The sequence below is a fragment of the Poecilia latipinna genome, unplaced genomic scaffold, assembly GCF_001443285.1.
Source record: "Poecilia latipinna isolate Pla-1442-1.1 unplaced genomic scaffold, P_latipinna-1.0 Scaffold1903, whole genome shotgun sequence".
Taxonomy (NCBI): Eukaryota; Metazoa; Chordata; class Actinopteri; order Cyprinodontiformes; family Poeciliidae; genus Poecilia; species Poecilia latipinna.
In genome coordinates this window covers 96,403-121,312 of record NW_015114519.1, presented here as the reverse complement: position 1 = coordinate 121,312, position 24,910 = coordinate 96,403, and the positions used below count along the sequence as shown (strand labels likewise).

General features: G+C 50.6%; 3 protein-coding genes across 5 annotated transcripts; 1 reads left to right on the top strand and 2 right to left on the bottom strand.

Annotated features, from left to right (window-relative positions):
* Positions 1-213: 213 nt before the first annotated feature.
* tnpo3 (transportin 3) lies at positions 214-9,350 on the top strand. Of its 2 annotated transcripts, none has more exons than XM_015015331.1 (23): positions 214-503; positions 1,361-1,561; positions 2,278-2,351; positions 2,437-2,593; positions 2,799-2,942; positions 3,017-3,189; positions 3,261-3,399; positions 3,991-4,137; positions 4,211-4,318; positions 4,389-4,480; positions 4,549-4,688; positions 4,759-4,950; positions 5,822-5,913; positions 5,983-6,059; positions 6,126-6,186; positions 6,276-6,416; positions 6,492-6,608; positions 6,683-6,777; positions 6,971-7,127; positions 7,216-7,383; positions 7,452-7,564; positions 8,277-8,359; positions 8,853-9,350. In XM_015015331.1, exons 1-22 carry the CDS (start codon positions 384-386, stop codon positions 8,335-8,337), a joined length of 2,769 nt encoding a protein of 922 aa, XP_014870817.1. In that variant the 5' UTR covers positions 214-383; the 3' UTR covers positions 8,338-8,359; positions 8,853-9,350. The 2 variants fall into 2 exon arrangements, with proteins under 2 accessions (XP_014870817.1, XP_014870816.1); XM_015015330.1 differs by having other exon boundaries at positions 217-503; positions 3,014-3,189.
* irf5 (interferon regulatory factor 5) lies at positions 9,080-16,031 on the bottom strand. Of its 2 annotated transcripts, XM_015015334.1 has the most exons (9): positions 14,578-16,029; positions 14,141-14,348; positions 13,666-13,852; positions 13,567-13,592; positions 13,413-13,440; positions 13,072-13,338; positions 10,847-11,236; positions 10,415-10,533; positions 9,080-10,344 (listed from the first exon to the last, which is right to left on the bottom strand). In XM_015015334.1, the coding sequence occupies exons 2-9, from the start codon at positions 14,312-14,314 to the stop codon at positions 10,117-10,119; spliced, it is 1,419 nt and encodes a 472-aa protein (XP_014870820.1). In that variant the 5' UTR covers positions 14,315-14,348; positions 14,578-16,029; the 3' UTR covers positions 9,080-10,116. The 2 variants fall into 2 exon arrangements, with proteins under 2 accessions (XP_014870820.1, XP_014870818.1); XM_015015332.1 differs by having other exon boundaries at positions 14,141-16,031.
* Positions 16,032-16,434: 403 nt separating this feature from the next.
* On the bottom strand, positions 16,435-23,297 carry cdhr5-rs (cadherin-related family member 5, related sequence). Its single transcript, XM_015015335.1, has 8 exons — positions 21,875-23,297; positions 20,087-20,177; positions 19,898-20,004; positions 19,618-19,818; positions 19,419-19,541; positions 18,332-18,410; positions 18,023-18,213; positions 16,435-16,954 (listed from the first exon to the last, which is right to left on the bottom strand). Exons 1-8 carry the CDS (start codon positions 22,070-22,072, stop codon positions 16,592-16,594), a joined length of 1,353 nt encoding a protein of 450 aa, XP_014870821.1. The 5' UTR covers positions 22,073-23,297; the 3' UTR covers positions 16,435-16,591.
* Between the last annotated feature and the right edge of the window lie 1,613 nt (positions 23,298-24,910).

The following is a 24,910-nucleotide window of genomic DNA, read 5'->3' as shown; positions in this document are numbered from 1 at the left end:
ATATATGTGTGTGTGTGTGTGTTTAATATATTTTTTTATTTTTACAGGAAATAAAAACACTGAGTTTTTTTCTATGTTTAGAATTTAAATGCCTTCATTCTGATTAAAGCAGAACCTAAGTCAGATTGCCTGTTTTGCGCAGAAATATGGCGAATGAAACTGATTCTGGTTCCGATTCTGGTCTTCCATGAAGTCTTCTCCTGTCTCGCAGAGAGGAACAAATACTTTGCTCGTGTTTCCAGTCGGAACAGGATTCAGGCTGTCCCCGGAAGAGCCCGTGTGAGATGGCGGTCGGTACTCGGACCGTTTGGTAGTTTTTGGGTTTTTTAGCTCCTCAGCCGAACCGAACCATCTGCCTTACGGGAGCTTGCGTCGAGGCCGCTATGGAGGGGGGTAAACCGAGCCTGACGCTGGTCTACCAGGCGGTCCAGGCCCTGTACCACGACCCGGATCCGTCCGGGAAGGAACGAGCCTCGCTGTGGCTCGGAGAGTTGCAGAGATCGGTGAGAGCCCTGGGGAATGGTTCCGTGTGGGTCTGGCGAAGGTTCGGTTCGGGTTTAATGAGTTACCTGAGGGGGAACCGGACAGGTGTGGCAAGCTGCGCAGTCTCAGAGGAGCTCCTGTTCCTGTTAGCATGGTGGCTAAGCTAACGGAATGAATGGATCAAAACAGAAACGGAACCGGTCATTTTTTTCATTTATCCGGCATTTAAAGGGCGAAACGTAAATCAGATCAGTTCAATAAGTCACTAATAATTAGTTTTATGATTAAAATCTTTGATTCTATGCGGAAGCAGCAGATTAATTCCCAGCAGGCCTGGTGCTGCTGTGACTGACAGCTCAGCCAGACTTCAGCCAGAATCGACAGGATTTACCTGAAAGTGCTTCCGGATCACCTGGAGAAGGTCTGAGACCAGATCTAGAGGTTCGGGGGAGAAAGTGGGTCAGGGTACTTGAACTCGGCTCGGCATTCAGAACTGTTTCCTTAGTAATAGTGTCTGTAGTTGAAGGTGAAGCCTGCTGTCATGGTTCCCCTGTAGACCCGGTTCAGGAGTAAATGTCCTGCTGATCATGAAGGTGTTCAGGAAAACTAGAAGTTAAAAGTCTTTAGCTCCACGTCTGCTGCTCTCTCACATCTTGGAGAACAGTTCCAGATTCTCCTCTGCATTCAAAATGTGTCAGGGACGGTCTGACCCCCTGACCCCCTGACCTGGGGACTCGCCTGGGTCACAGAGGACTTCTGGTTCTGATGGACCATCTGGCCCGGTTCTGTTGTTCTGCTAAACGATGAAGAGTTGGACTGGTTCATGCTTAAGCGCCGCCCCCTGCGCCTCAGTGACGTCACTTCCTGTCCTGTGCAGATGTTTGCCTGGGAGATCTCGGACCAGCTACTGCAGCTGAAGCAGGACGTGGAGTCGTGTTACTTCGCCGCTCAGACCATGAAGATGAAGATCCAGACTTCCTTCTACGAGCTTCCTCCAGAGACCCACAATGCACTGCGGGACTCCCTGCTGACCCACATCCAGAACCTCAAAGACCTGTCGCCCATCATCGTCACTCAGGTAAGCCCCGCCCCCAGGAGGGCGGAGCCGCTGAGGCGGAGAGTAGTAGGAGAAAGCAGCAGAGGTCAGAGTTTGGTTATTAAGGTTTTCTATGTGACCATCTGAGATTATAATCTGGATTATCAGGAAGCTGTGAATCCAAACAGCAGAAATCTGATCTGGTTCTGATTTGCATCAGAACTCTGCTGCGGCGTTTTGGATCAGCTGAAGGATTTTAACTGAAGACTTCAACTTGAGGCAACAGATCAGTGGATTAGGTTATAGATTATCATTTATGCAATACTCAGGAGATTAAAGGAGGAAATCCTGTGGGATTAAATTAGATCCTGGTTTATAGCTTCATCACTGGAGGATCATTTGATCCCGATCAATAATCGACTGATCAGGTTCTGTTCAGAGGTTCTGATACAAAAACAAAACTTCTGTCATCCAGGACTTAATGTCCTGTAATCTACTGGAATAATCTGGATTACAGAGAAATCTGAACATCATCAGTTTGTGATGTGGTTTCCTGTAGCAGTCTGTGTTACAGCACCTCTGACTGAAGCCTGATGGGAGGACGGCACCATTTCAGGATTTGATGTAAAATCGATTCTCTGTAACATTTTTTCAAATGTTCAGCTTCAATAGTGGTTCTGGTCAGCCCGGTTCTGACCCAGTCCTGACCCAGTCCAGGTCCGGTTACGGCCCAGTTCTGACCCGGTCCTGTCTTGCAGCTGGCCCTCGCCATCGCTGACCTCGCCCTGCAGATGGCGTCCTGGAAGGGCTGCGTTCACACGCTCATAGAGAAGTAGGAACGCTTGCTGTCTCACCGCTCTGAGCTTGTGCCACCCAGCCGACCTTTGACCCCCCGCTGTGTGGCTCCACCCCCTCAGGTACAACGAGGATGTGGGCTCCATGCCGTTCCTCATCGAGATCCTGACGGTCCTGCCGGAGGAAGTTCACAGTCGGTCTCTGCGGATCGGCGCCAACCGCCGCACCGAGATCATCGAAGACCTGGCCTTCTACTCCAACACTGTGGTCGCCCTGCTGGTAGGGACACCTGGACACATGTCCCCTGGTTGTCCACCTGTAACTTTTCACAATTCTTAAACACAAAAATAGCTTAGGAGCTGAGCAACGTCCCCTAGTGACCTCTATCAGGGGTCACTGGGGGCGCCTGATCTGTCTCTGCTGGTGCATCTGTCCTCCACGTGTCTCTCTAATGTCCCTGTCCCCCGACCCACCTCGTCCCCAGACGTCCTGCGTGGAGAAGGCGGGCGGCGATGAGAAGATGCTCATCAAGGTGTTCCGTTGCCTGGGCAGTTGGTTCAACCTGGGCGTCCTGGACAGCAACTTCATGGCCAGCAACCAGCTGCTGATGGTCCTGTTCCAGATCCTGGTGAGTCCCGGTTCTGGCCCCGGTCCCGGTCCAGGTCCCCAGACTCTGACGGGTTCCGCTCTGTGTCCCAGCAGAGGGACGAGACGTCCACCAACCTGCATGAGGCGGCGTCGGACTGCGTGTGCTCGGCGCTGTACGCCATCGAGAACGTGGACACCAACGTGGCTCTGGCGCTGCAGCTGTTCCAGGGCGTGCTGACGCTGGAGACGGCCTACCACATGGCCGTGGCCCGCGAGGACCTGGACAAGTAAGGTTCCGGTCGGCCCGGCGGCGGCACGGGGACCGGTCGCCACGGTAACGGCCGCTCTGTTTCCACAGGGTGCTGAACTACTGCCGGATCTTCACGGAGCTCTGCGAGACGTTCCTGGAGACGACGGTCCGGACGCCGGGTCAGGGCATGGGCGACCTGAGGACGCTGGAGCTGCTGCTGATCTGCGCCGGACACCCGCAGTACGAGGTACCAGAACCGGACCGGGCTGAACCGGGCCCGGTTAGAGTTACCTGCCAATCCTGATCTGATTCAGACAGTAAACTCATTCAGGGGTCATAGGTCACCTTCAGTTGGCAGGCAGGAAGGCAGACATTGGGTCAGCAGAGGTCAGCAGGGTGACGCGGTGCTCTATGACTGATTCTAAATCACTCGGTAGATTAAAGATCTGCTGCTGTTGGGTCCAACAAAACCAGAACCAGACCGCTCAGGCCTGCTGGTTCCGGTTCCGATTCTGGTTCCTGTTCTGGTTCTGGTTCTGCAGAAGCAGCGTTCAGCTTCTGTGCACTGCAGATCTGAACAAACTTCCAGAAAACAGCAGAGCTGCTGAAACCCAGAGCTCCTCTAAGTGATGGTTATTTATCACTTCATGACGTTTCTACTGAAACGTTCTGAGAAACTGGACCGGGTCGGGTTCTGGTTCTTGCTGGGTTCTACAGCCTGAACCAATCCAGGTCAGAACTTGTTTGGGTCTAAAGGAACAGAACCGGTCCAAACTGGCTTATCAACAGAATCAGTGGAGGTCCAGTTGTCGTGGTTCTGACCCGGTTCTGTCTGCAGGTCGTGGAGATCTCCTTTAACTTCTGGTACCGCCTGGGCGAGCATCTCTACAAGATCAACGACGCCAACCTGCACGGCGTTTTCCGGCCGTACATCCAGCGGCTGCTGCACTGCCTGGCCCGCCACTGCCAGCTCGACCCAGACCACGTAAGGCTCTGGGACCGGCTTTCTCCGATCCGGTTCTGGCCCGGTTCTGACCCAGTTCTACTTCGCCCCACAGGAGGGGATCCCGGAGGAAACGGACGACTTTGGGGAGTTCAGGATGAGAGTATCGGACCTGGTGAAGGACGTGATCTTCCTGGTCGGCTCCATGGAGTGCTTCTCTCAGGTACCACAGGAACCTCGACCCGGTTCCGGCCCGGTTTGGCCTCTTGCTGATGGCGAGCTCTGTCTTCCAGCTGTACTCCACCCTGAAGGACGGGAACCCGCCCTGGGAGGTGACGGAGGCCGTCCTCTTCATCATGGCATCCATCGCCAAGAGCGTCGACCCGTGAGTACCGCTGCCGAGCAGAACCGGGTCAGAACCACGCCCAGAGCGCTGACGCCGCCTGTTTGCAGGGAGAACAACCCGACGGTGGCCGAGGTGCTGCAGCAGGTGGTGCTGCTGCCGGAGAGCGTGCACCTGGCCGTGCGCTACACCAGCATCGAGCTGGTGGGGGAGATGAGCGAGGTGGTGGACCGGAACCCGCGCTTCCTGGGTAGGTGGACAGGTCCGGGCCCACGGGCTCCAACCAGCCGATGGTTCTGATCCGGCTCTGTGTTCTGCAGACCCGGTTCTGAACTACCTGATGAAGGGCCTGAGGGAGAAGCCGCTGGCGTCGGCGGCGGCCAAGGCCATCCACAACATCTGCTCGGTGTGCCGCGACCACATGGCCCAGCACTTCCAGGGGCTGCTGGACATCGCCCGCTCCCTCGACTCCTTCGCCCTGTCCACCGAGGCCGCCGTGGGCCTCCTCAAAGGTACCGGGCCAGAACCGGGCCGGGCGGGAGGCTACAAGCAGCCAGAAGGCTTGGTTCTTATCCGGCTGTATAAACAATCTCAACTACGGCTAAAACATTAATCGATTATTAAATGATGAATTTAGTGAGTGATAAGTCATTGCAGACAGTTAACCAATCGTTAACTGGCTGCAGTGTGATGTCACACGGTAAGCCCCGCCCCCTCTCTCCGCTGGAGTACACAAATCTGGCGCTAGTTGGTTTTTAGCCAGGGTTGGCTAGTGGCTAACGGAGAGCATTGTCCGCTCGCCTGAGTGAAGAGCAAAACACTGAATATAAATCTTTAGCATTTAACTCTACTGGCAGTTTTGGCTTCACCTGCTTCACATCAGAAATAATCTGCTGTATTCCTGATCAATCCGGCAGATTCATTCACTAAACCAACTGATTTTTATAAATTTGTTTTTATATTTAAGAGATGAATTATGTGTTTTTATATTGAGCTTGAATCAGCAGAATGTGACATTTTTTCCAATGAATTGTCAGAATAATAAACAGAATCGTCCTTTAATGTCCCAAAGCTTCCGGGGCGGGTCCAATAGAACTTTTATTTTGAGCAGCAGAACCTCATGAATCAGCTGAGCTCTGTTCGGGCAGAACCGGGTTGGGTCAGGGGTCTGGGTCTCCTCCAGGAGCCGGGCCCAGTTCCGGTTCTGATACGCAGAAATCGCGTTGCCATGGTGACACAGCAATATCACTTTGTAGTCGGGTCTGAAGGGAATCGGAACCAGCTGGGTTTGGACCCGGAACCTCCAGCAGCTCTGCTTTAAGAACCGTTTGGACCTGCCGGTTCTGGCCGGTCCGGCTGTGACTCTGACTGTTACCTGTGCAGGTACGGCGCTGGTTCTGGCCCGGCTGCCTCTGGAGAAGATCGCGGAGTGCCTCAGCGACCTGTGTGCCGTTCAGGTTCTGGCTTTGAAGAAGGTGAGTGCGCTCCAGGTCGGGCCGGCGCCGCCGAGCCGGAACCGGTCTGACTGGGTTCTGTCCCAACAGCTGCTGGCGGAGCGGTCCAGGAACGGGAAGTCGGCTGACCCGACGGCGTGGCTGGACCGACTGGCCGTCATCTTCAGGTGAGTGGAGCTGCAGGAAGATTCCCGCCGCCGCCGCAGACAGTGAACGCATCGTCTCGTCCTCAGACACACGAACCCCATCGTGGAGAACGGCCAGACGCACCCGTGCCAGAAGGTGATCCAGGAGGTGAGGCGCCACACACCTGGACCCTGGCTGACACACCTGGACTTTACCTGTCCCCACCTGTCCTAATCTGTCCCACCTGTCCCCCCCAGATCTGGCCCGTCCTGTCGGAGACGCTCAACGCCCACCAGGCTGATAACCGCATCGTGGAGCGTTGCTGCCGCTGCCTGCGCTTCGCCGTGCGCTGCGTCGGGAAAGGCTCTGCCTCCCTGCTGCAGCCGCTCGTCACTCAGGTGAGTCGCCGTCGGAACGGGGTCTGTGGGCGGCTGTTGCCGTGGCGACGCTGACGGGACACTCATGTCCTCCAGATGGTGAGCGTCTACCAGGTGTACCCGCACTCCTGCTTCCTGTACCTGGGCAGCATCCTGGTGGACGAGTACGGCATGGAGGAGGGCTGCAGGCAGGGGCTGCTGGACATGCTGCAGGTAAGCCGCCCTCACCTGATCTAGGCCACGCCCCCTGCTGGGCCGATGACCAGGAGCCGCTGTGTGTCCTGCAGGCGCTGTGTATGCCCACCTTCCAGCTGCTGGAGCAGCCAAACAGCCTGAGGAACCACCCGGACACCGTGGACGACCTGTTCAGACTGGCCACCAGGTGAGCTCACCTGGCTTCCTATTGGCTGCACATGTTAATCATCAACTACTAAAACTTAACAACAGGCCAAAACTCAGAATAACCAGCAACAGATTGAAACATGGAGCAGCGTTTCAGCGGGTCAATGAAGGTTCTGAAGCCAGAGCACCGTCCCTCTGTCCCCTCTGTCCCCTCATGTCCTCTCCGTCCCCAGGTTCGTCCAGAGGAGTCCTGTCACGTTGCTAGGCAGCAGCATCGTGGTCCACATCATCCAGTGCGCCATCGCCGCCACGTCGCTCGACCACCGGGACGCCAACTGCAGTGTCATGAAGTTCATCCGAGACCTGATCCACACCGGAGTCGGCAACGACGTGAGTCGGAACCAGAACCGGTCCGGAGGCTCCAGGAGGAGCTGGTGGTGCCGTTCACTGGGTTCATCTCTCCCTCTCCCCTCCCCAGCATGAGGAGGACTTCGCGCTGCGGAAGCGTCTGATTTGTCAGGCCATGGAGCAGAACGGCCAGCAGCTCATCAACCAGCTGCTGCACTCCTGCTGCTTCTGCCTGCCGCCGTACACGCTGCCCGACGTGGCCGAGGTCCTCTGGGAGGTCATGCTGTTCGACCGACCCGTGAGTCTTGCCGGTTCTGGATCTGGTCCGGTTCCGGAGCCGCAGCTCACTCCGCTCCTCTGTTCCAGATGTTCTGCCGCTGGCTGGAGAATGCGCTGAAGGGGTTACCGAAGCAGACGGCGGGCGGCGCCGTGACCGTCACCCACAAGCAGCTGACCGAGTTCCACAAGCAGGTGACCAGGTGAGTCCGGCGGGTCGGAACCGGGCTGCACCGAGGCTGGGTGATTAATTTCATTATTAGAAAATCAGGATATTTTCCACCAATCGCCTCCTTGGGTTTCAGTGATGTCATGGCACCCAAGGCGGCCATCTTGTTTGACTTAGTATGAGGGCCAGGCTGCGATTTCTATTTTTAATGAAGAGGATAAAGTTGGAATACTAAAGATTATTGAGTTTATTGAGAAGAAACTGAGCTGCTCACATCAGAAGCTTATTTTATGGTTTTATTCATAAATAAAAATGGCGCTGATCATTTGACTGAAATAAAATCCACTTGAAAATATTTTCTGTCAGTTGTAATTTATTTTTTTTTAATCGATTAAATTAAGATCTGGTATAAAAAAATCCGATTTTATTTTTATCCGCATCGCCCAGCCTCCATTCCTCTTTCATGATGCGAGCCGCTGCTACTTCCTGTTGTTTCTGTTGTTGCCATGCCGACAGCGAGCTGAAGTTTATGTTGAATCCCAGTTCCTGTTCTGACCCGATCAGCCTCCGGCGAAGGCGTCAGGATGACTCATCGTGAGGCATTCAGGGGCCGTCAGCTCGTGTTGGCACCGGCCCAGCGGAGGGCGGGGCGCTGCTGAATCAGAACCAGATCAGAACCGGCGGGAGCGGGTCCAGACTCGCCCTGCCCTCAAACCAGAAGGCCCTCATGTGTGTTTCTCTTTCAGTGCTGAGGAGTGCAAGCAGGTGTGCTGGGCCATCAGAGAGTTCACCAGGCTGTACCGGTAGCTGCAGCTTCTCATGACACCAGGTAGGCACTGGGAATACTGGGAATACTGGGAGTCCTTCACCACAGATCAGCTGGTTAGCTTCCTGCTACCTTCTGTAGATTACACCGAGTCAGAATAAGAAGGAGCTTCCAAGTTTCACCTCAAGGCCCCTTACAGAACCAACCTGGTACATAACGCGACTCCATAGGCCCATGTTAGCGCTGGGTAGCGGTTAGCGTTAGCCTGATGAGCCTCAGGTGTTTCCAGGTGGGTTATAGAAAGTGTCCTGAGATCTTTGGTGCTATTTATCAATACTTTGTTACTGAATTAGACCTGAATCTCTTTATTGTTTGCAGAACAAAATTAAATTTCAGCCAAATCCCAAACAAAGACAAGGGAGACGTTACCTGCTGAAACGATTTTTTATCTCAAGATATTTACTGTAGAAACAAGAAAAAATACATAGTTTTTACAGTGTGGTTTCATGACTGATGAAGAGCTGAAACCGCTCCTCTTCCTCATCCTCTTCCTCAGGTTAAATCTTTAGTTGACCAACATTCAGAGGTGACGGCAAAAAGCTGCGACTGCAGACGAGGAAGACGGAGGGACTTTGAATGTGAAACGGGACTCTGTGACCTGACGGAGGAGAGACGGACGGAGCCCACCCCCCCCAGCTCACCTGCAGCAGGTGGTTCTGGGTGGGCGGGGTCAGGACCGGTTCCTGCTGGACCCTCGGAGGCGATTAATCAGGACGTGCCTGCTCAACTGTTTTTAAGAGATTTATTTTTGGGACTTTGGTCAAGATGTTTCTGTCTGTGCCAAAAAACAGAGCCAAAAAATTCCCCATGATGCTTTGGGCCGCGTGGCGGAACGCTGGAGGATTTGGCGTCACCTTTGACCTTTTATCTTTGGTTTATTTTAGTTGTTTTTCCATGAATGGAAACAGAGAGGACTGTGGGTAATGAGGCGGACTGACACCATGACATCAGTGGTGATGTAGCCTTGCTGTAAACAATAAAACAGCTGAAAACACTCTGCTTCTTCTTCTGTGGTTTTAGAAAGGGAGACACACTGGGAACCGGTCTAACCAGTAACCGGGGGGCATTAACACCTGAGCTCAGGTGTTTCTGTAAGCTGACCCCACCTGATGAAGGGTGAGGTCATCCTCTCCTGAGACTGGGAGTTCTGGTTAGACTGGTTCCTGCTGCAGGGCCCGGTCCGTCCTCTGGACGGCGCCAGAGAGCAAACTGAACAATCAATAATGAAATGCAGATTTGGTTCTGATGGACCAGCAGCAGAATACTGCAGCGGTTCTGACTTGGACACTTGGTGGTACCGGACTTGCCAGATGGAAATCGATTAATCGGGTCTGACTGACTCGGTTCTAGAAGAGTTCCTGAACCGCTAAAGAATTCCCCACAGACCAGAACAAGAACTATGGTTCTGTCTCTGGTTCAGGTCGCACTGACCAACCGGTACCAAACTACCTGGAACTGTGATGAGCAGGTTCTGTGTGGACAGGCCTGGTTCAGAAGCCAGGTCTGGGTTCGGTCAGAACCAGAGCCTGAAGCAGCCAAAGTCCAAATAAAAACCTTCAGGAAGAAACCAGAACCTTCTGGGTCAGCACGTGGGACCGGGCAGGCAAGCAGAACCCGGACTGAGAGTTGGGAGGTATTCAGAACCAAATGCCTGGACAGCAAAGAAGAAAACAGTTCTGGTCGGTTCTGGTCCACCAACGACCCAACCCTTCGTGATGTCACAGAGGTTGAACCCCAGAGTTCTGGTCCAGGTTCTGGTATCAGCTGGTCCCCATGGAGAACCCAGTAGGGGCCTCTAGAGAGCCAGCGGGGGCCCAGGGCCCGGTTGGACCCAGTTGGTTCTGGAGCAGCCGCTGCAGCTCCTTGAACTGCTCCACCGTCTGGTCCTTGACGTCCGGGTTGGAGATCTGCAGCCGGATGCTATCGGTGGACCAGGCCAGTTCTCCGGAGAACATCTCCGTGAGGATCCGGGCCACCACCGGAACCACCTGCACAGCAACAGAACCTTTATAACCCGCACTAGCAGAACCTGGGTTGACGTGACCATCAGCCACCCACCTGGACCATGATGAGCTTCTTCTCTTTGGGCTTCCTGTCAGGCCAGTCCTCTCCGAAGCAGAAGAAGACGTCAAATGGTGGCGGGTTGGCGGCTTCACCTTTCTGGAACAAGATGAGCCCTGTGGACCAGAACCGCGGTTAGAACCAAACTGCCACTAGAACTGAACCCCAGAATAAGTTCTCCACACAGAATCGCCTACAGCAGGGTTGCTCAATTCTAGTCCTCGATAGCTACCATCCTGCAACTTTTAGAAGCATCCTTACTCCAACAGACCGGACCGGCTTTGAACAGGCCTGGTAACGAGCCGTTTATTTGGTTCAGGTGTGTTGGAACAGGGATGCATCTGAAAGTTGCACGATGGTAGCTCTCAAGGATTGGACTTGAGCACCCCTGGCCTACAGGAACCCGAAGAACCGGGTCAGAAGACGAACCTTGCAGGAAGTCGTTCAGGCTGAACACCCGGATCCTCCTCTCCCGCTCCATGGGGTTGGGTGGACCCAGTTCTGGTATTCCTGGGCCAGACCAGAATACCTTGCACTGACAGAGGCGGATGGCGTAGATGTCCTGCTGCTGGATCTCCAGGATCAGACCGCGGTCCATCACGTCCAGCAGAGCGTCCGTGTAGAACCGTTGCTTCTGGTTCTGGATCTCTGCCGTTCCCGGGAACAGAACCTGCTGCAGACTGACTGGACCGAACAGGTCCACCTGCTCCGGAGTTGGTTCCAGGTGGCCGTAGTAGAGCCGGCAGCCCTGGGGGTTGCTGACTGTCAGGGAGCCCATGGCCCGGCCCCGGTACCAGAACTTCAGGTCCAGATCTGTTACTACAGAACCAGGACAGGAGAGGCCTTGGTTAGTGAGGCAGGGAATAATGACGTTACTAACGGCGTCTCTTTCTTCAGTAACAAGTAATCTCATTACTAACTAATCTAATTACAAGCAATCTAACTTCTTCATCGCTACAGCGCCGTTTCTGTTACTGACAATAAAATGCAGCGCATGACTTTAATTCAGCGGACAGAAAGCTAAAGCTGTGACCCAGCATCGACTTCAATTAGTGGCAGTAGCACCTGTATGTATGATGTAAATGTAGTGTCGCTGTCCTTTTTATTTAAAAAAAAATGTATTTACCTGAAAAAAACAATCAGTGGCAGCTCCACTGTCTGGAACTACCACTTTCCATTCAGTAAATGTCAAAATACTACAGATCTTACACGGTTTAATAACCAATAACACCATAATTAAAAAATAACATGTCTTCTAAAAACTGGGGTCGGCATTCCGCAAAACAGCAGTAACCAACTACTTTAGCAGCTCTGGCGCGATAGTACTAGGTGATACTGCATCTCTGCTGCTGATTTGCTGAGAAAAACTAAAAGAGTCGCTGTAAACCAGGGGTCACCAACTCCAGTCCTCCAGTCCTACCATCCTGTAACTTTTAGATGCGTCTCTGCTCAAACACACCTGGATCAAATAAACTACTCATTTCCAGCCTGTTGCAGAGAGGAATGAATGCTGGTGAGGGAATTCAGACATTTTGGAGCAGAGGTGAATCTAAAAGTTGCAGGATGGGCCCTGAAGGACTGGAGTTGGTGACCCCTGCTGTAAACCAATCAGAGGCAGAGTTGGGCGGGCCTTCACAAACGAGCAGTGAGCGGAAAGCAAATAAACACATAAGCGGAAGAACCATTTGCGGAGCGGGCCAGCTAAGCTAAGCCAAGCACAGATCAAGCTACACGTGAAAGAAACGCTGTTCTTTATATCACTTCTAAGAAACTTTGAGCTCATGACCCAACTAAGCCAGTCACCAGGATGGCTGTTGATGCTAGCAGGTGAGGCTAATATTATTAGCTCGGTGTATAAAGATGGCGACGCTGCCCATCAGGCTAAGCTTGGTTTTACCGACCGTTTCGTTTCCTATTCAGTGTCCATTTGATTCAGTTTTATGATAAACAGTTGAGCATAAATGATAAAGAGGGGATATGTTTTACATATTTACTTTCCCTGGTAATTAGTTATTTTTACAGTATAGTAACTGGTACTTTTTATTTTTAAAGTAGCTAATATAGTTTCTTTCAAAGTAACGTGTCCTGCACTGGACCCGTTTCAGAGTTCTAGAGGAGGGCGGGCAGCCCCAGGCCTGGAGGGCCAAACTGAGGTCGTTAGCAGAACCTGATGCACTGAGGAGGAGATTCAGCTGTTGGACCAGGGAGACGTTAAGAGCTGCAGGACTCCGGCCCTCCAGGACCAGGACTGCCCAGCCCTGTTCTAGAGGAACACGGGTCTGATCAGAACCCAGCTGGGATCACATGACCTGGTAGAACCTGCACCCTGGTCCAGATGGTGGTTCTGTTCAGGTTCTGGACCTATCTAACCTTGCAGGTCTAGTCTGACCAATTACAATTTGAGGAGCTGATGACGTCATCACATTAAGCCTTTGAGGGGTCAGTGGAACCGGTTCTGGGTCTCTAATCAGGTCCAGAACCACCAGTTCCTCCTCATTAAACAAGGTTTTAGTACTGGTTCTGGCCCAAGCCACTGCAGAACCTTTTGATTCTGGACCTGCAGTCTTCTTGGAACCAGGAGGTCTGATTAGTTTGGACCCATTCAGTACTGGCAGACTGACTGAGCAGAGGAACCAGAACTGGACCGGACTCACGTGGGACGCTGCTCAGCAGGTCGTACTTGCAGGACTGCTGGTTCTGATGGTCCGACTGGTTCTGGACGGACTCCATGCTGCTGGCCTCCATGCATTCTGGCTGAGTGGAGGACCGTGGGTTCAGGTTCTGGAGTCCGGCCGGGTCGAAGCTACCCGGGTCCGCCATTGAACCCCGAGGCTGGAGGTCAGAGGTCAGGGGCAGCAGTGGCATCGGGATCACCTGGGCCGACCCGAAGGGTGGAAAAGAGGCGGGTTCGATCCGAGGTTCTACAGAGACAGAACCGGGTCAGACTGGGTCAGGCTGTCAGCGATTACCATAGAAACGCTGGAGAGGGACTTACTGATGGAGAGATCAGTGAGGTCCGGCATCTGGAAACAGTCAGGAGGAAAAACTGATAGGTCAGCTGGTTCTGGTTCTTATTTACTGGTTGTGATTTACTGGTTCTGTTCTACTGGTTCCGATTAGGTCCTGTTCACCACGGTTCTGATCCTCACCTCCTCATCGTCGTCCTCGGCTCCGTCTGAAACAGAACCACATCAGAACATGTCAGAACTGTCTCGAAGATTGGACCAGGACCGGTCCAGTCGGCTCACCTGCGGCGCCGGTTCCGTCGCAGACCTCGTAGATCTTGTAGGGGCGGAGCGGCGTCTCCTTGGTTCCGTCGAACCTGAGCCGGAACTCGCGGCTCTTGTTGAGCGCGCAGCGCAGGTTCGCCTTCCACTTGGCCGGGTCCGGTTCGTCCACGCCCTCCTGGTACTTCCCGGTCTCCACGGCCCACGCCTGCAAGAGGGTTAGGGTCAGAACCGGGTCAGGAGATGCAGCCGGTGCTGCTTCCGGCCTGGATGGAGAGGTTCTGGGTCCAGATTCCAGGTTCTGGTTCTGGTTTGCGGTGAAGCGACCAGAAAGAGGAAGCAGAAAAAGCGGAACCACGCTGAGCAGAACCGAAACCTGCAGCGGCAGGAAGTCCAACAGGAAGACTGAAGCACATGTTCTGGCCCGGTACCGACCCGGCCCAGTTCCCCTTTCATCCCGGGCCCCCCGCTGCCAACGGACCCAGCGGAACCGAACCTTAAAGATGGTGTTCTCTTCCTCCGACATCGGCGTGTGGCGGGTCGCGTGTTTCCATGGGATCTGAAAGAGCCGCTGCTCCGAACCGAGCCACTGCAGTCCCGGATACCTGCCGCTGTTCACCTGGGCCAGCAGCCAGGGCTTCAGGCGGATCCTGCGGGGGTGGATGCTCATGGTGGAGCACTGGGAGGACTGGGAGCACTGGGACCTGTGGGTAGAAGGACGAGGAGGCTTAAGGTTTCGGAAGGAACAGCAGTCTGAGTCCAACTGGACCAGCATGGCTTCCTGGGGTCCGAACCGGTTCCTGAACTGGTCTGGGTTAAAGTTTTTCTGCAGATGATCCGACTCAGAAACCAGTTCGGCTGATGAGCCAGTCAGTTCGGAACCAGTCTGTCGCTGCAACGGATCTCAGATCACTACGCTGATGATGGACTCACCTTGGCTCGGTACCTGGTTCCGGTTCTGCGATCTTGGTGTGAAACAGTAGCGTGCTCCGAACCGAACCATCAACATTCAAACGAACAGTTCGGCACCGGACCGGAGCGGTACCGCCCGACAGAAAGTTCCTGGGAGTCTTTTAGCTGAAGTAAAGTGAGTCTGCATGAAAACTGCTTCCGCCCAAAGATGATATTACTTTCAAAATAAAAGCTCCCGCCATACCGTTTTGATCGGATCGCTTGAAGCAGAAAACCCCTAAAGTTCATCTGAAGATGGTTTTATTGAAAGAATAATTATCGTTTTATGAGTCGAACCGGCAGAACATTTTCACTAGAGCAGGAATCCGTCAGCATGAGGCCATGAGGCTTTTATTTTGAAATAGTTTCCGGGGTGTGACGTGTGCCTGCATGTTAGCCGACATGTGTGGGTGTTTTTCAGTTAACTTTTAGGTTCCTCCTTCAGAACAGAACCAACAGGATTCTGGAGGGTCCAACTGAACTCAGACGGTTTCCAGAAGATCAAACACTTCCAGTGATCCAAGATGGGTCAGAACCAGCACCTGGCAGTAGAAAGGTGCCCCCTTCAGTGACCTCCTCTGACCCAGTTCTGTAGAATCGAGGCCAGTGGTTGCAGCTCATCATCATCACTCCCAGAGTCATGGTGATGAAGAGGACAGGAAATTATTCTTTGTCTGGTTTTGGTGTCCACTGAGACATTCCCAGGGCCAGAGTTTCTGGATGACCCGGAAGTCGAAATGGACCTTCCCAGTGGTCCCAATAAGCCAAAGATGTGCTGTGGAACTCTGAATCAGAACCAGAACCAGTCCCAGTGGGTCAGCAGTGATTCACGGTGGTGTCTGAGTAATGCTGTGGGAACAGACAGATGCTGTCCTGCTGGACCTTCAAACAACAACTCTACAGTACCTCCTGGTCCACCAAACCTGGTTCTGGTGAAGTCATCCTGACTGCAGCTGGTCTGGTTTTCATCAAGCTGCTGATGTTTGGATGTTTATCTCCTGAAGTTGTTTCTGATGTTAGAACTCCTCCTGGCCCAGAACGTTTACTGGAAGGAAAAACTGAAGACGGTTGGAAATGTTCCTGAGACGGCTGCAGAGCCTGAGTTGCCCTGTAGGAGGCAGTAGTTCATCTGTGTACTGGAGGACAAACCGTTTTGGATGGTTCCACTTGAAGCCACTAGGTGGCAGTATAGGACCAATCAGCTGCTTTAATAAACATAAACGGTTCTTCTAAAGTTGATCCGGGCTGCAGCTGGTTCCGGTTTGGGTCTCAGTAGCTCTTAGATGCTCTAGTGTTCATAAACTCAGTTATTAGTTCAGATAACTCGGGTATAAACGGCATCATAACTATATTACAGATTTGTTTCCTCAAATATTACATTTTGCTTCTTATCTTGTGTTTTGAAGAGCTACTTAACTAATTAAAAAAAGAAATATGAAAGCTTCACTTTTATATTTTCGGAATGTTTTACACTTTGGATCAATAAAACACTTCATCTTTTATTATTTTTAAAATATTTTTGTTTTTCTGACTACTGATCAGATTCCTGAAGATCCATTAGAAACTGATGTTTTTATTCCCATCTGAAACGAGGTCCAGACCTTTGGTTCCTGGTGTCACCAGGCAGATTTAATTAGCAGACCTTCTCAGAAGATCTGATCAGAACCATAGAGACGGAAAGAAGAAACAGGATTTCATTTTATTTGCGTTTGTCCCCGCCTCAGGATGCAGGGCATGGAGCCGGCTCGCTTGGGCCCCCTGGTGGTCGCACTGCTCACTACTGCAGGTATAGTTAAAATCTCAGGGAAAATCTTCCTGTTTTTGGTCCACAATGTTTATTGAAATAGAAATTAAACATGTTTTTATTCATAAGTAATTTCTGAAGGCATTTTTCATTCAAAGCACTAAAAACAGAGAGTATGAGTTTACATCTGCCAATCAATCACACATTGTATGTCCCAGGCAGTCTTGATTTGTGATTGGCTGGAACAATCTTTCAAGTGTCTCTTGATTGGTCAGTGTTAACGTCCTCGTCACTCTGGGGTGTCCCAGCATGGACCTGCAGGCCTGCGGTGACGTCAGGTGACCTCTCCCAGCCAGAAGCCACACCTGGAGGTTTCTCTACCATGACGAACAGATCCGTCTGGAAGTGGCAGCGGCCCGCCGGATCGCTGAGAGAGACCTCCGTAGATTGAGGCTGAGGTCTGGACCTGCTGTCTGCTGCTGAGAAGGAGGAAGTTGGAGGAGGAAGAGACTGCCTCCGGATGTAGAGACCCTGTCTGCCGTGGAAGCTGCCTGACCGCAAGGATGCCTGACGACGGAGAGCCTCGTCCATGAAGCCTGGAGACCTGGAACTCACCTGTAGGTTAGAGAAGAACCGCAGAGGATCAGTCTGAGCAGAAAGAAACATCACAGGAGGATGTAATGTAGCATCCTCCTGCTGGGGACATCATGGCTACGGGACACCATCATGTCCTCAAATGAAGGGAGATGTCTCCCTACAGCTGGCACATTCTGTAGATGAAGTCATCAGTGGTGCATTATGAACTGCAGCTTCCTCCTGGTTGGAGGATGGATGGAAGCTGAAGAGGAAACGGAGACCTTTGACCTCCAACACCCAGACTCTGGTGTTGGTGTTCAGCAGTTAGCGGGTCTGTAGTACCAGAATCAGTATGGGTCGGTTTTCACCGTTAACACTAGGTTGTTCAGAACCGTTTGCTGACCCTCTGATAGACTGGAGCAGTAGTTCAGAGACGTCTCCATCGTCTGTTTTGTGGTACTCCTGGATCTTCTAAAGGTTCTGAATCTTTTCCATAGTCAATGTTTGTTGCTAATCAGCTGCTGCAGATCGTTCATCTTAAATGGTTCCGTTGGTCATTTAAGATGGTCCAACAGAACCCTGAACCGTAATCCGGCAGACCAAGGTTCTGAGGTTCCTCACGGGGTGATGAGTTTGCCCCATAGTCAGTGAGTTGGTGGTTTGATTCCTGTTTCATCTGCCTCTGTTGTTCACCTATCTTGCCTGCTGGTGGTAGAGCCCAATAGGTGGCATTGTTGCATGGCAGTCTTGCTTCTGTCAGGTTGGCCCAGGGCATCTGTGGCTACCATCCAATAGCTTTCCACCATCAGATAGTGAATGACTGGATTTAGTGTGAAGCGCTTTGGGGTCCTCTGGACTTGACAAAGCGCTTTACAAGTACCGGCCATTTCCCATTTACCACCATTATCTAAACATCTGGTGTGAAGGTTGGTCTGTCAGCTTTGTCAGGTTTCACTTCCTCTTCAGGAGATGTCGTCTTCTGCTCCCTGAGGCTGCAGCCGCTCCTCCACAGCTCTTTGAGGTCAGGACAACCAGGTTTGTTCCCAAAGCTCTTCAAAACAAAAATATCTCAGTGAATTCAGTAGAACTCGGTTATTTGATCTTCACCTTATGGTGCTTCAAGGTTGTGGTGGCTGGCAGGACATCAGCTTCCTGTGGCCGGTGCCTTCGCACGAATCGAAGCAGCAGAAACAGGAAGGCTGACAGAAACATCAGCAGGATCAGCGCTGCGATTCCTCCTGCCAACCTGCTGTCCACATCCCCAAACAGCTGTTGCTCTGTGAACGCACCATGAGGCACTGGAACAGAGGGAACGTGTCGGTGAACTTACCATGAGGCACCAACAGAACAAGTTAAGTCAGTGAATGCACCAGAGTACTGAGTAGGCGCACTGGTAGGCTGCCAGACTGTTCTCACCTGCCTGTCCTCGCTGCAGGACTTCAATGTCCACTGAGGCTGAAGCTTCCTCTCCTGATTCTTCATCCCTGGCAACAACCTGGAAGTCAACATTCAGAGCATTAGCCATGCCAGACTGACCATGTGTGAGCTCCAGAACAGAGAAACTAAAAGCTCAGCAGGCCGAGGCGAGGAGCGTGGTTCGATTCAGCACGTTTAGTAGAGGAGCTCAAAGGAAAGAGAAGAGGGTTAGACAGTTTTGTATCAGAAGAAAGTGAAATTTTGTCAGATTTCTTTATCTAAAGCTGCTGGAAAAAGTTGCCAGTCCATCATCCCTGAACTGGCAAGTAGCTTTCCAGAATATTTCAGGATTTCAGGCAGAACTGAGCAGCAGAGAGACCAGCTGCTGCCTCGCCTCTCTCAGGTTTCCTTCGTTATCTGAAATGTTTCAGGAGCAACTCAGATAAAAACTGATTTATAAAACTGGAGGGAAACGGGTCGAAGCAAAATGTTCTGGAGTGGTTCTGACAAAGATCAATAATTCAGCTTGTTAACCTGTTTAGATGGCGTGTTGGTTCTAGTTATCAGGTGGAACCAGATCCTGGTTCTGTTGGACCGCGGAGCCTGTCAACTGTAGTTAATGAAGTTATTTGAATCCATGTCAGACAAATATACCGGCCCGGTTCTGATTCTGGTCAGAACCAGGATCTGGTTTGGGCTCTGAGTTTCTCCACAGGAGTTCCCTTAGTTTTCTGAACTCTAACGACAAGAACATTCCTCCACAGAGAGGTTTTCCCTCCACAGAACTTTGGTTGTGATCGGGTCAATCTCCTTCAGAACCCGAAGACGGACTGGGAGACGGTGTGGAGTTCTCTGCAGTGTTCTGTGATGTTTTTAACCTGCAGCCCATGTGACTGACTGTCCTGCAGAGAGAAAAGCGTGCTGATTGTCCTGCAGGTGGAGCTGGAGTGGATTCACGCTGGGAAGCTTTTAGTCTCCTGCTGCTTCTGCTGTTTGACTTTCTGCCTCCACCTGAGAACCAGGAGATGGACCAAACATCACACCTCACTGGGTTTTCTAACATAATTTCAGGTTTGATCGAACTCGCCTGCAGAATGTGTCTGTCAAAGGCCCTCAGCTGGTCCGTCCGGGCAATCAGAACACCCTCCTGGGTCACCTGGTACAGTCGGGATGGGGGATGGAGGAAGAACCGGATGTTTGGGTTCACTCCCTGCTTTTGGACAGCAGTGATGAGTTTACAGGTGGGACTCAGGTGAGAGTACAGGAGGGCAGATATGCTTTCTTACATCAGAGAAATCCTGGTCCGATACCTGGACCTGCAACACCTGGTTCCCATAGGTGGAAACAATGGAGGCGGGGCTTGAGCTCTGGATGATGAAGCCTTTGAAGGTGGTTGTGTTAAAGACCGGCGGGAAGGAGTTCTCACTGAGAACCCTGACCACAACCGTGGCCACGCTGTACTTTAACCGGTCCTCTACCTGACACACCTGGACACCAGCGGAAACGGGCTGATCAGAAACATGATGGGGAGACTGGAACAGAAAGTGAAGGAAGTGCTGCTGTTACCATGACGGCAAGCGTGAAGTTTGCTCCTGGCTGACGCTCGTCTACAGCTCTGGTTAGCCTGATCTCACCTGTTCTGTTGTCCATCACAAACCTGCCATGATTGTCACCTGTGGGCTCCAAAACACACCTGGTCATTCCTGGTCAGCTGTTCAGAGCTGTCATGTTGAAATAACGCAGACTTCTGCTCACCTGACAGTATCGTATACATGAGAGGAGCGTTGATGCCTCGATCGCCATCCCTGGCTCTGATTGGACCAGGAGAAAACTCCAGAACCGAGTCCTGAAAGGGAAAATTGGCACACCTGGAAGCTCAGGCTGTCGGCAGCGAAACCAAAGTAAAATTTCTGGCTGTGGTCTTTCCATCACACAGGTTCTCCTCTTTAGGCTCCAAATGTGCTCAAAGAAAACGAATGTTTAAAATGGTGTCTGCTGTAAAACGAACCCACTCATCTGTCTTCCTGACAATTTCTTTGGTTTGACAAATCATGTGGCAAGGCTAAAACTGAGACCTTTCTGTCTTCTCATGACAGCTTTATACGGTGAGGGGCCTCATGTATAAAGCGTGGGTACGCACAAAATGTGCGGCGCCATATTTTACGCATAAGTCGGCATGTATAAAAATTAACTTTGCTTAAAGTTTGCGTAAATATACACACACTTTTTCCCTGCGTGAAAATGTGCGGCGGCCACACAAACCTTTTCTGTGAACAATATCAAACTACAAAGCATCAAAACTCACCTAAATCACTGAAACCTGATGACATTCAGTTATTTAGACCAGGAAGCTTCAAACCTGATGTCTTCTTCATGATTTTAATATTTTATTGTTTAAACGTAAACAATGAAACTGAACCGATTTATCCTCAGACAATAACATGCACACAAAATGATAATAAAAATAATAAAAGGATGTGAAAACCTCATTCCAATGTCAATAATTTTCCTCAGTTTTTGTCTCATTAAGATGTAACGCATCGATCTGTGCGCCGCAGAAAACAGTTTGATTATTTTAAGGTGATCAGGTGTGGAGACAATCACAGGAGAGCTTCGGCTCTGATGGAGAACATCGCCAATGGAAGGATTCAGAGGGAGGATTGATCAGAGATCATATTGATCTGATGGGAAATCTTGATGATGGTTTATTAGCGTTTAGATGAATCCAGACTGATCACCCTGGAGCTCTGAGCAGAACTTAAACAAGGAGCCGTCCGCTTTGTGAATGCGCCTTTATGGACAGAAAGCATCTCTATTCTGTAATTGTACAACTTATTCACACGATTCCTGTATGTAGAACAAACGTCCACATTTTCACTCAGAGCCTCTCTGAGTCTTAAATCCGGGCTGAACGCTCTGCTGCTCCAACGGGCATTTGGACGATCTCTGTCTTTTCTTCTTTTTAAATTGGATATATTTCTTTAAAAATTATTTTTATTTATGTGAGGTGACCTTATGTGTCCTGAAAGCTCCTTTTAAATAAAATATATGATTTTACTGCTACAAACAAGGACGTTGCCATGGTTACTGCTTCACGTGACTGCAGACTTCCAGATATTTATACTAATTTACATTAAAATGCATTTATGGAGCCGACAGGCGACCAGCAGCTGCTCCGTTTCCTGTAAATCAGGATTTATACAGGGAAGGTGCGCAGTGACGTGCGTGCGCACGGCTTTATACATCCGGACTTTTTTGTGCGCCGCACTTTTGCCAAGTTTTATAGTGAAAACTACAAACTCTTTTATGCATGAGGCCTCTGAACCGTTTGGTGGGTCCTAAACTGCAGGGAGTTCTGGTTCTCCTCCTCGGAAACCTTGATAGGGGGGCATCACCGGATCTTTCTCTCCTCTTTCGGCGCTTTGGTTTAAACATCACATCCCCATCAATAAAACGGTCAGGTTCTGTTCTGGCCTTCATAGATCCAACAGTCATTCCTTTACCAGAACCGGTGTTTTGGCTGCAGATGCTGCTGCTGTTTACCTGGTGTTTTCCTGTGATGTTGGCTGTGTAGGTTGGGTTCATGCAGATCGGGACACCTGGGGACACAGGTGTGCAGGGCAGGAAGTGAGGATACTGGTCGTCGACATCCTCAATGTTGATGGTGAGGACAGTGGAGATGTTGAACTTCTCCTCAGTGTTTGATTCCTTCAAACAGAACCGCCCACAGACTCTCGTCATCACATTGACTACACATTGACACTTGGACTATAATGCAGGCATGTGGAGGGGATGGTGTAGGGGGGCTTGAGCACCTGCCCCTTTTGCCCTCAAGTGCCCCTTTTGGTATTTTTTTTAATTATTATTATTATAAATACTTATACTGCAAGAAACAAGGATGTTGCCATGGTTGCTGCTTCACGTGGTGGCAGACTTCCGGGTATTTATACTAATTTACATTAAGATTTATTTATGGAGGCGACAGGGAGGAAGAGCAGCTGCTCTCTATTTCCCACAAATTAGGATTTATAAAGGAAAGGTGCGCGGCCACGTACGTGCACACGGCTTTATGCATCCGATTTTTTTGTGCGCCGCACTTTTCTAAATTTTTCTGTACGCCAAGTTTTAGTGTGAAAACTGCGCAGTGTTTTATGCATGAGGCCCCAGAACAGATATGCTGGACTGTGATGGACAGATGAATGTGGTGGAGGTATAATGATGTGGGACAGTTTTGTAGCAAGAGGACCTGGGCGCCTTCAGCCACCGACTGGACCAGGAGCTCCTCTGTAGACCAGAGTCCTTGAGTCGATGTGAGTTCATCTGTCCAACCTCTGAAGCTTGGTCCAAACCAGGTCATCAATAGAAGTGTAATCTACAGCAGAAAGGCCTAGTCAAAGTCCAGACCTCAGCCTGACTGAGAATTTTTTCTTCTCCAGGATTATCCTGCACGTTCAGATCTGCTGTGTTTCAGCGGGTCAGCAGTGTCCTGCGGTGGGGACGGCAGGAGGTCAAAGCTGCCTGAGTCACGCCCGTTAATGAGAACGTGAGTAAACTGGAGACGAGTCGGGGCGTTCTGCTCGTCTTTATCACAAGCCATGAGGTTCAGCATGTACTGCAGAACCTCTGCTGCTCGGTTCTGTCTGCTGTAGCAGCGAGGCATTCACTGACCACAAGGAGAGTTCGCTCACGCGGCTTTCAGCTAACCCCATTCCTTAGAAAGGATTTCTCTCCACTAAGTCCTTCATTGCAGGAGCTGCTTCACATTCCAGAAGTTAAAGTCCCAGACGTCCCTTCAGGATCAGCAGGAACCAGTAGAACCAGCAAAGCGTCTCCTGCTTTAACTGTGCAGGATGAGGCAGAGTGATTGTCCCTGTTTTCACTCTGCTGATACAAACAGGCCCTGCCACAGGCTGGCGACCTGTCCAGGGTGACCCTGGAACGTTAGCTGGAGAGGCACCAGCAACCCTCCTGACCCCACTAGGGTCAAGGGTGTATAGAAGATGGATGGATGGATCACTTCAGACTGCAGTGTGAACACACCCTAACTTTAGTCTCACCCTCATCATGTCTTTGTCAATCCAAAGCCTGCAGTTCATGTGGTGGAGAAATAAATAATGTTGAGGACATTTGAGGATAACGGGTGATATAAACAGCTGTTTAAAACCCTTTAACTCCTGTCCATACTGAAGGACGGACCTGATCACCAGCAGCGGCCGCTGGTCCGTCCTGCTGAAGATGTTCTCCTCCCAGCCCATACTGGGAACATAGAAGCACCTGGTCCTGTCCAACCCTTCAGGCCACATCTGGTCATCAGCAACCTCTGCATGTACTCCAGGTGAGTCAGGTTGCCTGAACCAGCAGCTGCTGCCGCCTGGCTCTGGGGCTGAGGCAGCTGCTGCTGGTTGGTGTTGGGAATTGTTCTCTCCATGGAACTTCAGGGGCCTCATGCATATATGCATATTTTACGCATAAGTCGGCATGTATAAAAATTAACTTTGCTTAAAGTTTGCGTAAATATACACACACTTTTTCCCTGCGTGAAAATGTGCGGCGGCCACACAAACCTTTTCTGTGAACAATATCAAACTACAAAGCATCAAAACTCACCTAAATCACTGAAACCTGATGACATTCAGTTATTTAGACCAGGAAGCTTCAAACCTGATGTCTTCTTCATGATTTTAATATTTTATTGTTTAAACGTAAACAATGAAACTGAACCGATTTATCCTCAGACAATAACATGCACACAAAATGATAATAAAAATAATAAAAGGATGTGAAAACCTCATTCCAATGACAATAATTTTCCTCAGTTTTTGACTCATTAAGATGTAACTGTGAGCCGAAGCGCATGAAATGCATCTGTGGGGTGATTTAATTCTCACTGAAAAACGGGTTGGGTCAGCAGATTAACTCTAAACAGGTTTTGATTATTTTTAAGGTGATCAAGGTGTGTAAAATCACAGGTATACAAGTAGCTGCATAAAGGTGGAGCTCTTTGGTTCTGATGGAGAACATCGCCAACGAAGGATTCAGAGGGAGCCATTGATCATATTGATCTGCTGAGAAATGTTGATGATGGTTTATTAGTGTTTAGATTCATCCAGACTGATCATCCTGGAGCTCTGAGCAGAACTTAAACAAGGAGCCGTGCGATACCGGTACCGGTACCGGTCCAGCTGCAGTCATCGAGCTGCCTGCTTTGTGAATGAGCCTTATGGACATAAAGCATCTTTATTCTGTAAATGTACAACTTATACACATGATTCTACTATTTAGAATAAACGTCCTATTTACCCACTCAGAGACCCTCTGACTCTGTCTTTAAATCCCGGCCGAAGCCTCTGCTGCTGTTCAGACAGGCATTTGCACAATCTCTTCATTTTCTGATTTTTAGTATTTGAATTTTTTTTCTTTCTTTAAAATGTATTTTTTATTTTCATGAGGTTACCTTATGTTCCCTGATAGCACCTTTTAAATAAAATATTATTATAAATACTCATACTGCTACAGACAAGGACGTTGCCATGGTTACTGCCCCACGTGGTGGCAGACCTCCGGATATTTTTACTAATT